Raw genomic sequence first — 14,102 nt, forward strand, 5'->3', positions numbered from 1 at the left:
AAAATTTCTGAAAAGCATGGATGTAGAAATAGTTGAAAGGTAGGAGACAGCTAGTCAGTGTCATCTTGTATGTTCTGTTACTGCCGCTCAAAACTCTTTTTAATCATACGATGCGCTATTACGTCAGCCAAGGCTCGGACTTAGGTTCATCCGCTGCGACAGACCGGGGGCGGCACAGGGATGCGGGCTGGGGACAAAGCCTGATGTCCCACCTTTCTGCATTAGGCTTCATCCCTTGAACATAAGATTCAACAGATAGTGTAAAGACCCCTGGACCATGGGCTTAGGCGCCAGCCAGCCCCGCCAATCCCTTGCAGTCATCGCCTATTCTTATCACCAATTCTCATCACCAATTCTCATCACCAATTCTCATCACCAATCGTATCCTTCTTGCTGTCCATAAATACTAGCGATCGTTAATTACCCAGAAAAATGGCCTTGATTCATTTAGAATTATCCCTTTGTTATCCAACTTTAAATTTTGAACAGTATCTGACATGGCCAACAAGGTGATCAGTAGTTCGAGGATCAAGACAATTATGAACGGTGGCCGTTCTATCACTGTCAAGTACGCAACCCAAACCGACTCTTGGACACGTTCCTACCTTGCAACGGACGTGCAGGAGACATTCAGTAAAGCCATGGAAACGGCAGATGTGCCTACTGGTGCTACGACTGCTATCATGACGCGAGTTTCTTTCTTACTTGTATATCTAAACATGCGTCAAGCATTGACATAGACTTTAGTGAAACTGAGCATCCCAGCAAGAAAGATTCGTATCCTCACTACACCACTGTTTATCAGGATGAGAAAGGAGAGCATATTAGGACTAAGCATGTCTACCCTTAGTCAAGATATACCACAGTCTGGATGGTGGAGGGTACTAATAGGTGAATGTAAAAACTGGGATAGAAGTATACTAGGCTAGAATGTTCAACAATTTTACAGAAAAATAGTACTTAAAGCTTCTATGACGCCTTGAATCCGATGTGTAAACTCACGCTGTCGCTAGTAGGCCTTTAATAAACAGTTGCCTTTGTTTTCTTCTTCTTAGCCATGATTGTCAAGGCTGGTATGCTTTAGTCATCTAGCGATTTCATGTAGGCTGGAAGCTATCTAGACAAGGTAGTGAAGTTCAGCCCAAGGTCAATCTCAAGACTTTGGAGTTAGTAGACACCACAAAACTCTTCCTTATGAAAAGAAGTAGATAGTTTTTGTATACGTAGACTTATGTCAAAGGCTAGTGTTCTTGTAGAGTATTAAGACATATCGTGACTAGTATTCAAATCTATCCCCACTAGGACAGAGCTTAAGGACCTATTAATATAAAAAAGTATAATAACAAAGAAGTTGAAAGTTATTAGCTACTATAGATATTTATAGAGGTATAAGTAAGTAAGCTACTAAGGTTAGTTATATAACCTTAGATTAGCTTTACTTTCTACTAGTAATAAATATCCTAATATTTACCTCTTCTTTATTTATCTCTTTCTTATTCTTCTTATTATATTTTACTTAGTTTATTAGAGACTTTAAAAGAAACTTCTAGTATATAAACTTACTTTATTATATTTAACAGTACAACTATATTATAGTAAAATTATAGTTAAAAAGGGTTTAATAGTAGTTAAGTAGTTATAGAATAATAACACAATAACACAATAACACAATAACACAATAACACAATAACACAATAACACAATAACACAATAACACAATAACACAATAACACAATAACACAATAACACAATAACACAATAACACAATAACACAATAACATGACTCTAGCCTAGGTAACCTACTTAAAGATATATACCTCTCTACGTTAGGCCACCTAATACTACATGTAGATAGTTAAGCCGTTTTCCTATGCTCTTTTCCACCTAAAAAGTGTCTTTATAACACTATCTTTTTATCTTACTATATGTTTTTTAAACAATGGAATTTTTACAAGGTTTAAGTAGGCATTAATCTTGTATTAACGACAATAACAGCAACAAAAACATCACTAATATTAATAGTCCTAACATAATTCCATTTCCCGCCCGCCCACCCGCTCGCTTCGCCATGCGCCCGCCTCAATCCGAGTATGTCTCCCAGAGCAAACAATCAAATGCCTTGACTAGTTCTAGAAGCTCCTACTCCGCCCTGACAGCTTCTTGGTCGTCGTTTGTCTTAGCCTTCCACGACGCAATCCGTTCCGACAGGTCAGCCACGTCTTTTTTTGTATCCTTCCATCTAATGCGTAAAACACGTAGCTGCTTGTTCCATGGCCTTGAAGCCTGCTAATGTTTGGCTTGATTCGTAGCACAGTACTGATCCAATGACGCCGTAGTACCGCAGCTGGTGTGTTGCATCTCCAAGCCCAGCCTTGACCAACGATGACGACGACGAAGACGACGACTGGAATAGTGTCCCTGGCTCTGCCGTTTGGCCCTGGCCCTGGCCCCGGTCTACCTCCGGCACCGATCGATCCGCATCTCCCCAATAGTCACAGCATGTCTTAACATGTTGCTGACTATACACAGACGCCTCTTGAGCACTGGGCTATGCTGCTGCGCCACGGCGAGGCTTCTATCCCCTATAACGTCAGAGAGCCCGTTCAAGATGCTTGCGAATACTTCCACCCGTTTCTGAACTTGTCGCTGTGCCAGACTCAGGCCGTCTTCCTGCGTCCTTCACATCCATACCCCCAATGATTCGGACACAAGTCGCCGCAGACCTCCCAAAATATTGGCCAGCTTAATCCATAACGCCCCCAAGGCCCCCCACGACGACGACGACAATGACAAGAACGGCCAGGACGCAGCGGTGGACCGGTCGCGCTGTTGTCGCATCGCCTCCAGCTCGCTAGTTAGTGTCTCGATCAGCTCCCGTCGCAGCCTTAACATGCGCCTGAAGACCTTCAAGGCGAATCCGGCAACCCGTTCAACATAGGCCTTGTCTGCGCTGTCAATGTCTTTGAGCGTCGTCGCAACGCTGTCCCAGAACGTTTGCCAGGATAGCGGCCATCCGTCGTTGTCGTCGCCGCCCTGCATCTCGCCCAAGAAAGCCTCGTGGACGGCCGAGTCCGCCACGTGTCCTCGATAGTAGTGGTGTACTGTACTCTGTACGTCGATGGGGATACGGGAGAGGAAGCCGGCGCCCACCTCAATGTCATGACCATGTGGGAAGATTCCCCGTATCGTGGGAGTCGGTTCATTGGTGGGCAAGACGCTGGCGGGACTGACAGAAGGTGATGTTGCTACGCCTTGTGAAACGAGACCGTAACCCCCGCCGAAGCAACTCACGATCCACTTGAATGTAGACATGGCATATCTCACTAGTGATATCTGTTGCAGCCCATCGAGCCACCAGCAGAGTATGGCCCCAGACAGGCTAACCAAGGCCATGATGGCAACCAACACCCCGACGCATCTCGCGAGGCAGATGGCGACGGGCGACTTGACCACATACAGTGCCCCGTTGACAATGCGACGCAATGTTACGGCGGCGACGACGTCGACGACGACGGCGTATGTCTCCCGGAGCTGGACTGTTGCTTCAGGTGTCGGCTTCTGTCCATGCGCCCCCGCGCCGCTCCTCGGCCGCTTCTTCTCTCGCCTCTTGGCACTGGCCGCAGCTTTGGCTTCGGCTTTGGCGAGGATCAACTCAAAGTCAGCATCCTTCTTCATCTAGCCACGTCCATCTCTTCCCGTGTGCATGTTGTAAGTGTATATAAGTGTATATGTTTTGCTGGCTGCTCTGCCTTTTAAATCAATGTGTGTATGTAGTAGACTTGGAATGAATGACCTGGAGAGAAAGAGGGAGTGATTAAGAGGGTGTTGTTTAGCAAGAGGACAGGCCAAGTATATACCGCCGCGCTTCAGGGATCGAGACAATCAAGTATCGCTAGTACCTGATGATGTTTTTGTTGTATTGAACGCTAGGACGTTCCTTTAGAGGACAAAGGGCGCATCATCGTCAGTATCTGAAATCCAGTAAGTGTTGCATTGTTGTTCAGATACAACACAGATGCCTGGTCCCTGGACAGACGGCGTCGAAGTAGCAAATTCGATCCATCGGCTGGGCTGAATCCTCTCGCTGACGAGAGATGACACGAGAGATGGCCATTACGGACATCTGGCAGATGTGGCTGTGGTTTAGGCCATTGTAACAACTGTTGCATCCAACATGAGACAGGCGCGCGCGGACACTAGACAAACGACGGCCCCTGTCTTTGAATTATAAGACATGACATGGTACGGAGATGAGTCCATCATTTATAGACACAAGATGGATGGCATCCGATGGACTGCTGTCATGCCTGGCCTGGCTTGGCTAGCCGCTTAACCTGGTTGCTCTCGTGCCGCCCACTGCATGCACCATGTTCTTGACATGGTCTGTAGAACCCTGTTAGATCAGCTGTATTGTAAACTGCTCTGTCTGTTTCTCTCCTTGTCCAAGAATATCCAAATGCGTGTCTGGTTTGGGCTAGCCCTATGTATTATATCCGTCCCCTTTTCAGGTCAGGTCTTTTGAGTTTGTATTCTGTATTCCCATGCATAGTCAAGGAAATCAATTTCCAGCCATGTCATATCGCCGTCGTCACGAGTACTATCTGCCGCTGGAGCTTAGCACGAGACGGGAACATCACTCAACACCAGGCAGGGAGGGGGCCACTCGCTCGCCGGTGCTAAAGATGGCTACGGTTATCGCCGTGTGTCTCGTTGCCGTCTACTGCTTCCGCTTTCACTTTGGCCCAAGCGGCGATGAAAAGGTCTCTTACCCGCCACCGCCTCCTCCTCCTCCCCGACACCCTCTAGCAAGCACGTCGACGACGGTCCGTATCTGCGCCGCCATCCACGCCCTCCGAGCCCTGGAGCCGAATAAGCCGTCCAACGCGCCGATGCCATTCCAGCTGCTGGAGCTCGACCCGCTGGCGCCGCCTTTCTACCCGCCCAGAGACTCGGCACGTCCTGGCACACGCTATTATGACGCTGTACTACGCGAGGTTATAGAGGCCGGAAAGCGCGTCCGCACTACTGCTGCTGCTGCTGCTACCGCCAACCAAGACCAAGATCCTGAGACACGTGCGGAGAGGACGATGCGCGCCGCCTGGTTTGTCATCGACATGCTTCTAGACGACGAGGCACGGTGTGCTTTCCTTGACGATGTGCAGCCTCACCTGCGGTCTTGGTCAGTTGCCACTGAGAGGATAGAGAGGCTGTGCGGCGAGGTGTGGGAGCGTAGACAATGGACGCTGTGAGGCAGCAGGGGGGGGGAGACATCCTGCTCATCAGCCAGCGGTGACACCCATGTATTCTGTTTTATTTTGTTTTGGGAACCTACTTTAACAGAGACACCGTACCTATTGCTACCCTGTTAGCTCCCAGTATGTCCATGTCCATTTTGCATACTTGCAATACATCTAGCATAGGATGACTCCATTGCACCGACGTGAAAATAAAATCTGATATCGCTGCGAGCGAGACATACTGTACAAAGATGCCCGCCCACCCACCCGCCTGCCTGCCTGTATGACCATCCTTTGTTCCGCAAGATATGGATGCAGGTGAAGTGGACGGATATACGCGAGCTTTGTTTGCTTGAAAGGGGGGGCAGGCAGATTGATATTGTAGCTCGCGCGTAGCTATAAGTATTGTAGGCCTCTGCTACTTGTCTTTTTCTATAGGTGGTCCTTGACTGGCCTGGCTGTATTGCACAGGAATTAGGATTATGTCTTGAGGCCTCTACATGATACCCTGCGTTGTCACTAATGATTACAGTAAGTTGACATAGTCTAGGCTTCTAGGTAGCATTCTGCTCTGTTTGCTTCTTGGTGCTTTTTTTTTTTTTTTTTTTTTGTTCTTCTTTCTTTTTGGTAAGCTGACTAACACCATGTGGTTAAGGCAGCATCATAGACCTTGTTAATTGTTAAAAGGTCTAATAAGTGTAAATGAAGGAGGGAGCATCGTCGGGCTGAGTCGACCGGGGGTTCTGCGCGCGACAGGTTCGACAGTTCACGAAGCACCTCTGCGACGGCAACAACGCCGACCTTGCTAGCACGTTGGCGGGCGCCCTTGAGTACCTTGATAACGAATATGACCTGGGCCACAAGCTCCTTGAGGATCTTGAATGGTGGGACGAGATAGTCACAGATGGCAGCGAGGGACCTAAGTGGCCTGATTCGTGGGAGTTGCCAGGACACTTTATGACTTGGCTTAAGAACAACTTAAGGAGGTGGAGAATTGAGCTGGACGAGGCCAGTCTTGTAGACAGCAACGAGTACAACATCATTATTAATAATAACAACAATAACAATAACAACAACAACATCAACAGCAAGTTTAACAGCAACATTAACAGCAACATTAACAATGGCAACAATGATGACATTAACAACGGCAATAATAACAACAACAAGGTAGGACCGCCGCAGGACAAGACCTCAGAACAGCATCCCGTCAGCTTGCCAGGGGCGTTTCCAACTGAGGGCGCCAACAGCCCGAGATTGAATCGTAGGGACCACGGAACAGACATTGGCAGTCATACCGTTCCCCCGGCCGCCTCCGAAGGGCCGCGCCACGAGTGGCAAGCGGCTTAGCCACAGAAATAGGAAGGGAACGCGTGCCAGGAGACTGTACTATTCTAGTGAACAAAAGGAAGCCCGTGCTGTGGTCAGTAACAGACCCGAAAGCAGTCAACGGCAGCAAAAGGGTGACTCGGCACGCCAAGAGCATAATGACAACCGAGGCAGAGGTGAGAAGCGCGGTAGACGAAGGAATAGTGACGCCTAAGGGTAGACAAGATTTCCTAGATTAGTATTGCAGCGTGTATCGCAAGAAGTGTTGACTTGCTAGCGGCTAAAGGCGTTGTGCTGCGCCCTTCTATAACGTAGATCTACTTACCTCTTGTAGATTTTACTATATTTTTTAACTCTATAAAAAATATTAAAGGTTGATAAACTATAAAGATTAGTAGTATAAAGTTAACACTTTTACTATACTATTCTAATAAAAAGCTATATGAATATAATTTATAGGCTAATTTTATTTATAAGCTAAGTTTACTATAGTATTATAGATTTATTCTTATTCTTATAAGTCTAATATAAAAGTATAGGAATAGAAGGCTTACCCCTTGTTAATATATTAAGTTTTAAGAATCCTTTAATCCTACTAATAACTATTATATATCTTAGTATAGGCTAAGTATAACTGTACAACTAGACAATTGTTGCACTAGGACAAGCTGATTCAGCACGTGGTTCTTACTGGGGCAGGGCCAGGCCACGTATTCTAACCATTCTTGAGGATGGCGGAGCAGCAGAGCGCTTACTATGAAAAAGCTGTCTCCAAGAAGATAACGCAATAGCACAAACATGCGGATCATCCGATTCGACAAAGACAGCAAATGCAGGATTACACAAAGGGAAACCTTGTCGGAAACGAGTGGTGTGGCTCGGAATGGCTTGGAATGGCGCACCCGCACTAGTGAACGCGCCGCCCGCTCTGCTGTGTTCCTTGCTGGTCCGATGTGACCGAAACCAATGGTATGGCAGCAGGCCCGCCCGGCTGCATACTATGTACCAAGTGTGCCCCACCACATGAGATGCGATCAACGCCGCTAATAGATGCAATGTCAGGCGCCATTTTGCACAACATCAATTGGAGCGCTCCCTAGAGGCAGAATGCATAGTCTCTATTTCAAGGCGACGATCAGAGGTGTGCGGCAGGTGCGGTCGAATAGGCGTAAGCTTGTTGAGGTTGTGTGGTGACACCGTATTTGCCGCGCATGATTGCCTGCTTAACGAAACAGTGAGCCAGTAGCTCCAATTCGAGGAGTTTATAAAGATGCACACGATCCTATTCACGGTTTACTTCCTCTTCGCTAATCATGCCATTATCTGAATCATAGACTTACCTCCCTACTTAATTTTTTAAACTGCCTAGAAGGACAACATCGCTAGTAACAAGTATGTCTCGAAACCATCATAAGGGGGCCAGCGATCTGACTAAATCTTACAAGCAGTATGTGTACTATAAACACAACTTATTGGGGTTGCGGTCATGTTAAGAAAACCTAGACAACCTCAAGTTGCGGCGACCCGAGCAACTGTGTAAAGCGCTACACTGAGAGTGAGGCTTCTGGAAACTGCGGCGATGCGAAGTGCAACACTCCACCATCCTCGTAGAACAGTCTGAGGAAGTTACTGCTGCAGAGGATTCCGTTGTTGGTTACAGGGAGCGCAATCTACAAAGAAATATATTTGGTTTCGTATGCAATTATAGGAAAAAGGAGGATATATTTGTGGTAACAGACGACTGTCACTTACGCTTTCTAGAACACGTCTAGCTAAAAATGATATACAAAATATTGGGCAGCTGCTGTCCTAATAAAAAAAATCCTACCAAAAAGGTATATGAACGAGGCATTACGTACTGTATGTTAGGTAGGGTCAATAGTGGAACTAAAGCGCAATTAATCAACCCCTGCACGCGGATTTGCTTAGTGGCTGGTGCACGGTCCGCTCCGGTATCGCCAGCGGGGTATATAGACCCCACCTAATCCGCTCTCTATCAATCGACCAAGGACATGTCAACAACTTCCAATGGCGCTTCAGCTTCACATTCCTCCCTGCATCCGCAATCCACCTCATCACCACCACTTTCCACCCGTTGATAAACCGCTAAGAATCCGGATACAGGGACCGCTTCAGTCTATTCAAAAGCTGGTCCCCCACGTCCAATGGCATCCTATTCGGCCTTTCCCACAGCCTGGGGGGCTAGAACTTGCAAAGCTTACACATGAGACCTTGTATGGGCAAAGTCGAATTGATAGCGCACCAGTTGTGCGGGATGAGTACCTTGCCTGGGTTATGGAAGGAAGGAGGCCACTTGAGTAAGACTGCCACTATAGAAGAGATGCAACGCCTAAACTAACAGCCTCACGCTAGCTATATTGACTACTATGGGGTTACATTTGATCACCTCATTGCTCCCAATGATCAAAACCCAGAGGTCCTCGTGATCAACATCATTGAAGTTGATAATAATGGGGGATATGCTGACGGAGGGAAATACGCAAATGAGGTTCTTGCCTTCTCAGTAAATACAAGTGATTATACAGGGAAGAAGGTTCTTGCAGTGCCCAGATGTTGTCAGCATAAAAAGGGTACACAGGATCGTACTCTAATAAATGACATGGTAGCTGAGCGGAGGATTTAGTGCTACCCTCCCTAGTGTATGATGAGAAATTCAAATCTTATAGCTTGGGCGCCGTCACAATGTCACAAGCAAGCAAGTTGATCAAGCGTTCAACGAGAAATTACAGGCAACGTTATCATGCCAATCCATAATAACTAACACACACTATATCATTGAGATCTATGCCCTGGATCCAGGCTGCGCGTCAATTTGTTCTGTCAAATTTGTCGGGCTTCAGCATAGACCTTCCAGGGAAAAGAAGGCCGACACAAATTGCCCCTGATTCCTTGAGAGTATTCTGCGCTTCGGGTGTAACCTCGACCTGAGCTTCGATCGTTTTGTAAAGTATCGGTTCTCTCCCGCGTAGAGGCCATGCACTCGTGGCATTACGTTTGGGCATACTGTGTACCAGCCCTTTTTTTTCTGCGAATGGGAAGGCTGTTTGGGCTCAGAAATTGTTTCTGAGGTGTCGCGGGGCCTGACGGCCAGCCATAGTCCTGTCCAAAGACGCCTACGCCAAAGCACCAAAGGACATCTATGCTGTGCTCACGAGCAAAGAGTTGACTGGGTAGGTAATTGCTGGTCGGGGTCTTGTAACTTTACGTTAGATTTACCTGAAAATTTGCTAACCCCAAGACTAGCCATTAGGCAACATCAGATACGGAAAATTGCGATGAAGTGTCACCTTAACCTCCTTTATCTGACGAAACTGTTACGACGCACGACGGTTGTCCTTGAAATAAACAGGGCACCGGCTACACGAAAGACGTCGCTAATCAAACCATAGCCCCTGTGACACACGACTTCTATCCCAAACCGCACATACCCCCCGAACGGAAAGCGCGATGGGCGGCGGCAAGGGGCCAAAGTCCGCTATACTCCTAACCTATATGGTCCCATGGACGCCAACTCTGTATTTCTTTTGCGGAGTGGGTGCTGTATGAGCTCTATACTTGCACTATTTAGGTATAACAGTTGATGGCTGAAGTCGAGGGCATCTATGCTGGTTATTATATAATTGAATTGAAATGCATAGAGGTGGACTAAGTCCAGAACTCCCGCCTTCTAAGATATGACATCGACGTCATCCCTTTTCCAGAAGCGAAACCTGACTCCGTCTTGATTCAACTTCAGCGTGGCGGTGTTGAACTGGAAGAAACAATCAGGAACACCTTGCGCAAGAAGACCAAAGGCATTGTGGTGTAATTGCCTTGGGATGGCGTAAATGGGCGATCCGATTTAGATCTTGACGTCCCCACCATCGAAGAAGCCCTGCATGGATATCGAGTCGCTCAGGAGTCCCGTGCCGAAGAGTCCAGATCTGCCGACTACTAAAGCTTGGTCGATCTCACCACCAAGACAATTGGCGACCAGGGCCGCTTGAAGGTAGCTGCTACGCGGAATACTCTTAACGTTGGATATGAACTGCTTGAAGCTATCGACAAGTCGATGGAGCAGGCAAAGCGCAACATTGCTAGATAGGCTGAAGAGGAGGGAGCACAGGAGGCCAAAAGAAAAGCCACTAGGGCTGATCAAGAGGCAAAAAGCAAAGCTGAGAAAGAGGCTAGACAGAGTGCTGTTCACAGGATATGCGAGTGTTGTGGTGCTCCCCTTTGCACTCACTAGACTGTCGTTAAAACCGAAAAGAGTGAAGATGAGAAGGCAATGCAGGAGAATAATAACGTGGAACCATGGATGCTCCCTACCGACAGCAGGCCTTTGGAAGACATGAGCCAATACAAGAAGATCGGTGAAGTCTACTACCGGTTTTTTGACGGCAGATGGATGAACATTAGCCTAAACGACGACCAATACTGGGCTTTGATGGCCCTTTATATAACCGGCATGCGCGAGGTTTGTGACTTCTTCTTTACATCAAGTTATCCCAAGGCCTCGGCGGCACTCAGGGGCTTGAGTGCTGAATATGACATGCCTGCGAGATTCTAGAGACACATCATTCACCACTACCTCAAAGTCCTGTGTCCCCGATTGCCAGAGAGTTACGAGCACATGATCGTTTTTATTCTCGAGGCGTATTCAATGATGCAGCTGCTGGAGGAGACTACTAACAGTGGAAGTTATACTACCGAATGCACGGGACATTTAGCCCGATATAGGTTCGTAAGCTGCCTCTCAGTTGTAAGCCGATCGAAAGATATATTAACGGCCCGAATTAGATTTTCCGTTGAAGACAAAGACGCCAAAGCAAGACTACATTGGAAAGGAGTCGCGATACAACAGTACAGTCGGGTTTTAGATCTTGACCTGACCCTGGGTCGGCTTTACCATCACAGCAGCATCTTGTCAAGTCACTATATATTGCGCTTTTTCAATATTCTTAAGTCCCTGACTGTCAGCCAGCTATTTACGTTGGCGTAGGATACTATAGTCTCCATATTACTGACATAGTTTGTAGCACCCGAAGGTTAGACCTCTACCACACTAGACAAGGTGCTCTCGTTAGACAAGGACAACCTGTACACAGCCATTGCCTGTCTGCTTCTGGCTACGGCCCCTTCTAAACACCTACAATAAAGTTATTTTAACACCTGCAAGGAGACGCATTTACCTGCTTTTAATAGGCTCCTTCGACTTGTAGCGGGGCTCGATGACCCAATGTCCACTCTACCTTCCAAGCTTCTTGACGTATATAAGACGTCAATGCTCCAGAAGACCTCCATTGCCATAATCAACTCGGCTCCATCCTTAGTTAGTCCGGCATCGCACTACGTGGAACCGGCTTGTTACATCCGCCGGAAGACAACCAGAAGAACCGCTTCCCATGCAACCAAAGGAGAATATGCCAAAAAGGCAAACGCTGCACCCTCATTGTCAACAGGTCTATTCGGCTGCTTCACAGATCTGTTCGGCTGGTTCATGGCCAAACTATCCCAGCCTTCCCCTCGGCCGGAAGCATATGTCCAGAGCTTCTCAGTCCGCCCTAGGTATGTGTCCAAATATCTTGGCCATTTCCGTACTAACCGACTACAGCCCCGAATTAGGTCTTGTACTCTGCCAGTTATTGTTGTTAAATAAGGACTTTTCCGTGGCCAATAGAGCGGCCAAGCTCCTTTCGGTCGTCAATCTTCGTATCCTGAGCCAGCCTGTTACCCACGACCCAAAGCTATAGGAGTACCTCCACGTGCTGCTCGTGTTCATGCAGTCCCTGAACACCCGCCCCGACCTAAAGGAGCAATTTAGCTACGCGTTCTACCCAGAGCTGATGGTACCCCTTTTGAACCTCCTCCTGCGACGTGTCAAGGACCGAGGTGGCGATGCATTCAAGGCGCTGTTCCGACCGGAGTTCCCCACGGTTTGGGTTCCCCTCAATACCAAATACAAGCCAGAAAATTACAACATAAATACCATAGACGCGCAGAGGGAGTATTTTGTGCGCAAGCGGGAATAAGAGACCGGGGGCACAAAGACCAACAACGTCACGATGGTATCCACGGATGACAACACCAAAACAGCCGCTGAGGATGGCAGCGACTCTCGGGAAATGATGGATCACATGGCTGAGGGTAATACCCAGATGTCCACTAAGACCAACACCGACAAACTCGGAGCCAACTTGGAAACCGACAATGACAATCCCGCCAGTGTCGATTACAGCTGCGCTGTCACTGCTGACGATATTGTATCTAAGAGCCACATAAACCTCAATAAGCCAGCCCAAGAGCGACTATACACCGTGGTACTGCCTAAAGATCTCCTGCTGCGTGGCTTCTCCTTCGCTAAGCAGACTCCCTCTCCTCCAGAGCCAGAGCAACCTCCCAGTAAGAAGCAGATTGCACATGCGCAGTGGCAAGAAAAAGAGGCCAAGACCGCTCAGCTCACAAAAGATGAGTTGAATCGGGTAGCGGCAAAGAAACGGGAGAAAGAGGGCCGCAAGCAGAAGAAACGTATCGCCAAAGGTGCCAATCACAAACCAATGTGTGCAGATTATCAGATTCTCGACAAGCGCAGAAAGGCGGCCAAGAAGGGCAAGAAGGTCTTGGACCACGCCGCCACCTCTGAAGCCTGCCAAGCGCGTTCCGGATGTCGCCGGATCGACACTCAGGAGCCGGAGGCCACTAAGACTGCCGACGGGTGCCAGACGATTACACTCGACACTGTCACAGAGGTTCCCAAGAAACAGTCCGAGAACAACTTGAAAGAGACCCAAATGGAAATAAAGGGCGCTTTCCACAAAGACGACACCGTTGTGAAGGAAGCCACGCATTTTTTGCCACAAGAGGCCGACATTCCTGTTATAGATGCGAGAGAATTGAACCTGGATGAGCCCCCACATCTCGGTCTCCTTTTTGGCGAGGCAGACGAGGGAGATGAGGCAGTCGAGAAGAATTCCTCCGCGCCGGAAAGCGTCACAAAGCCCGACGAGAATGAAGGTCTCAGCACAATGTGTAAAGACACAGACGACGCCGCGGCTTAGAAGGGTTGCACTTCGCCCGGAATCACAGATCTGGAGACCGATTATGGTATCAGTAACATGGTCGCGCAGGCAGACGCAGAAGTCGACGGGGCCAAGTCCAAAGCCGACAGGGCCCAAGAAAAAGCTTAAATCGAGGAGAAAGCGCTGTCTCTTGAACGCGATTTTTACCTACCCGGCTTTTTTAAGAGGTCTAAGTCTAGCTGGGAAGACCTCCTTCAAGAGACAATAAAATACGATATATACAGGCAATCATATATTAATTCACAGCAAGTCGCTGACCAGAACTCACTGTTACATCTATAGGTAAAGCCAGAGTATAATACAAGACTTTATAAGAGAAATAAAACAGCAACTGTTCTACAGATACAAGAAATAGCTAATCCAAATCCAGTAGTAGAGCTACTTCTGTCAACAGTGAAGACGTTGTAGCCAGAAGCACTGGTTTATCCCGCTACCACTCAGATCACATCCTGTAAAG

General features: G+C 47.8%; 7 protein-coding genes across 7 annotated transcripts; 6 read left to right on the top strand and 1 right to left on the bottom strand.

Moving 5' to 3' along the window:
• Positions 1-259: 259 nt before the first annotated feature.
• Positions 260-850, top strand: LY79DRAFT_653761 (uncharacterized protein; the record flags this gene model as incomplete). The annotated part of the gene is made up of 2 exons (XM_060562615.1): positions 260-688; positions 748-850. The coding sequence occupies exons 1-2, from the start codon at positions 498-500 to the stop codon at positions 848-850; spliced, it is 294 nt and encodes a 97-aa protein (XP_060408011.1). The 5' UTR covers positions 260-497.
• A 1,389-nt stretch (positions 851-2,239) lies between these two features.
• LY79DRAFT_584462 (uncharacterized protein) lies at positions 2,240-3,393 on the bottom strand (the record flags this gene model as incomplete). Its single annotated transcript, XM_060560403.1, has 2 exons — positions 2,240-2,481; positions 2,724-3,393. The coding sequence occupies 2 exons, from the start codon at positions 3,391-3,393 to the stop codon at positions 2,240-2,242; spliced, it is 912 nt and encodes a 303-aa protein (XP_060408012.1).
• A 1,289-nt stretch (positions 3,394-4,682) lies between these two features.
• On the top strand, positions 4,683-5,249 carry LY79DRAFT_594676 (uncharacterized protein; the record flags this gene model as incomplete). Its single annotated transcript, XM_060561711.1, has 1 exon — positions 4,683-5,249. One exon carries the CDS (start codon positions 4,683-4,685, stop codon positions 5,247-5,249), a length of 567 nt encoding a protein of 188 aa, XP_060408013.1.
• Positions 5,250-5,759: 510 nt separating this feature from the next.
• Positions 5,760-6,587, top strand: LY79DRAFT_584464 (uncharacterized protein; the record flags this gene model as incomplete). Its single annotated transcript, XM_060560404.1, has 2 exons — positions 5,760-5,768; positions 6,003-6,587. 2 exons carry the CDS (start codon positions 5,760-5,762, stop codon positions 6,585-6,587), a joined length of 594 nt encoding a protein of 197 aa, XP_060408014.1.
• Positions 6,588-8,594: 2,007 nt separating this feature from the next.
• LY79DRAFT_528017 (uncharacterized protein) lies at positions 8,595-9,210 on the top strand (the record flags this gene model as incomplete). The annotated part of the gene is made up of 2 exons (XM_060555983.1): positions 8,595-8,884; positions 8,940-9,210. 2 exons carry the CDS (start codon positions 8,595-8,597, stop codon positions 9,208-9,210), a joined length of 561 nt encoding a protein of 186 aa, XP_060408015.1.
• Positions 9,211-10,022: 812 nt separating this feature from the next.
• LY79DRAFT_679380 (uncharacterized protein) lies at positions 10,023-11,568 on the top strand (the record flags this gene model as incomplete). Its single annotated transcript, XM_060564517.1, has 5 exons — positions 10,023-10,227; positions 10,905-10,939; positions 10,986-11,104; positions 11,165-11,306; positions 11,367-11,568. The coding sequence occupies exons 1-5, from the start codon at positions 10,168-10,170 to the stop codon at positions 11,566-11,568; spliced, it is 558 nt and encodes a 185-aa protein (XP_060408016.1). The 5' UTR covers positions 10,023-10,167.
• A 1,063-nt stretch (positions 11,569-12,631) lies between these two features.
• LY79DRAFT_674416 (uncharacterized protein) lies at positions 12,632-13,624 on the top strand (the record flags this gene model as incomplete). Its single annotated transcript, XM_060564296.1, has 1 exon — positions 12,632-13,624. One exon carries the CDS (start codon positions 12,632-12,634, stop codon positions 13,622-13,624), a length of 993 nt encoding a protein of 330 aa, XP_060408017.1.
• Between the last annotated feature and the right edge of the window lie 478 nt (positions 13,625-14,102).

The sequence above is a fragment of the Colletotrichum navitas genome (assembly GCF_030913465.1).
Source record: "Colletotrichum navitas strain CBS 125086 chromosome Unknown LY79scaffold_122, whole genome shotgun sequence".
Taxonomy (NCBI): domain Eukaryota; kingdom Fungi; phylum Ascomycota; class Sordariomycetes; order Glomerellales; family Glomerellaceae; genus Colletotrichum; species Colletotrichum navitas.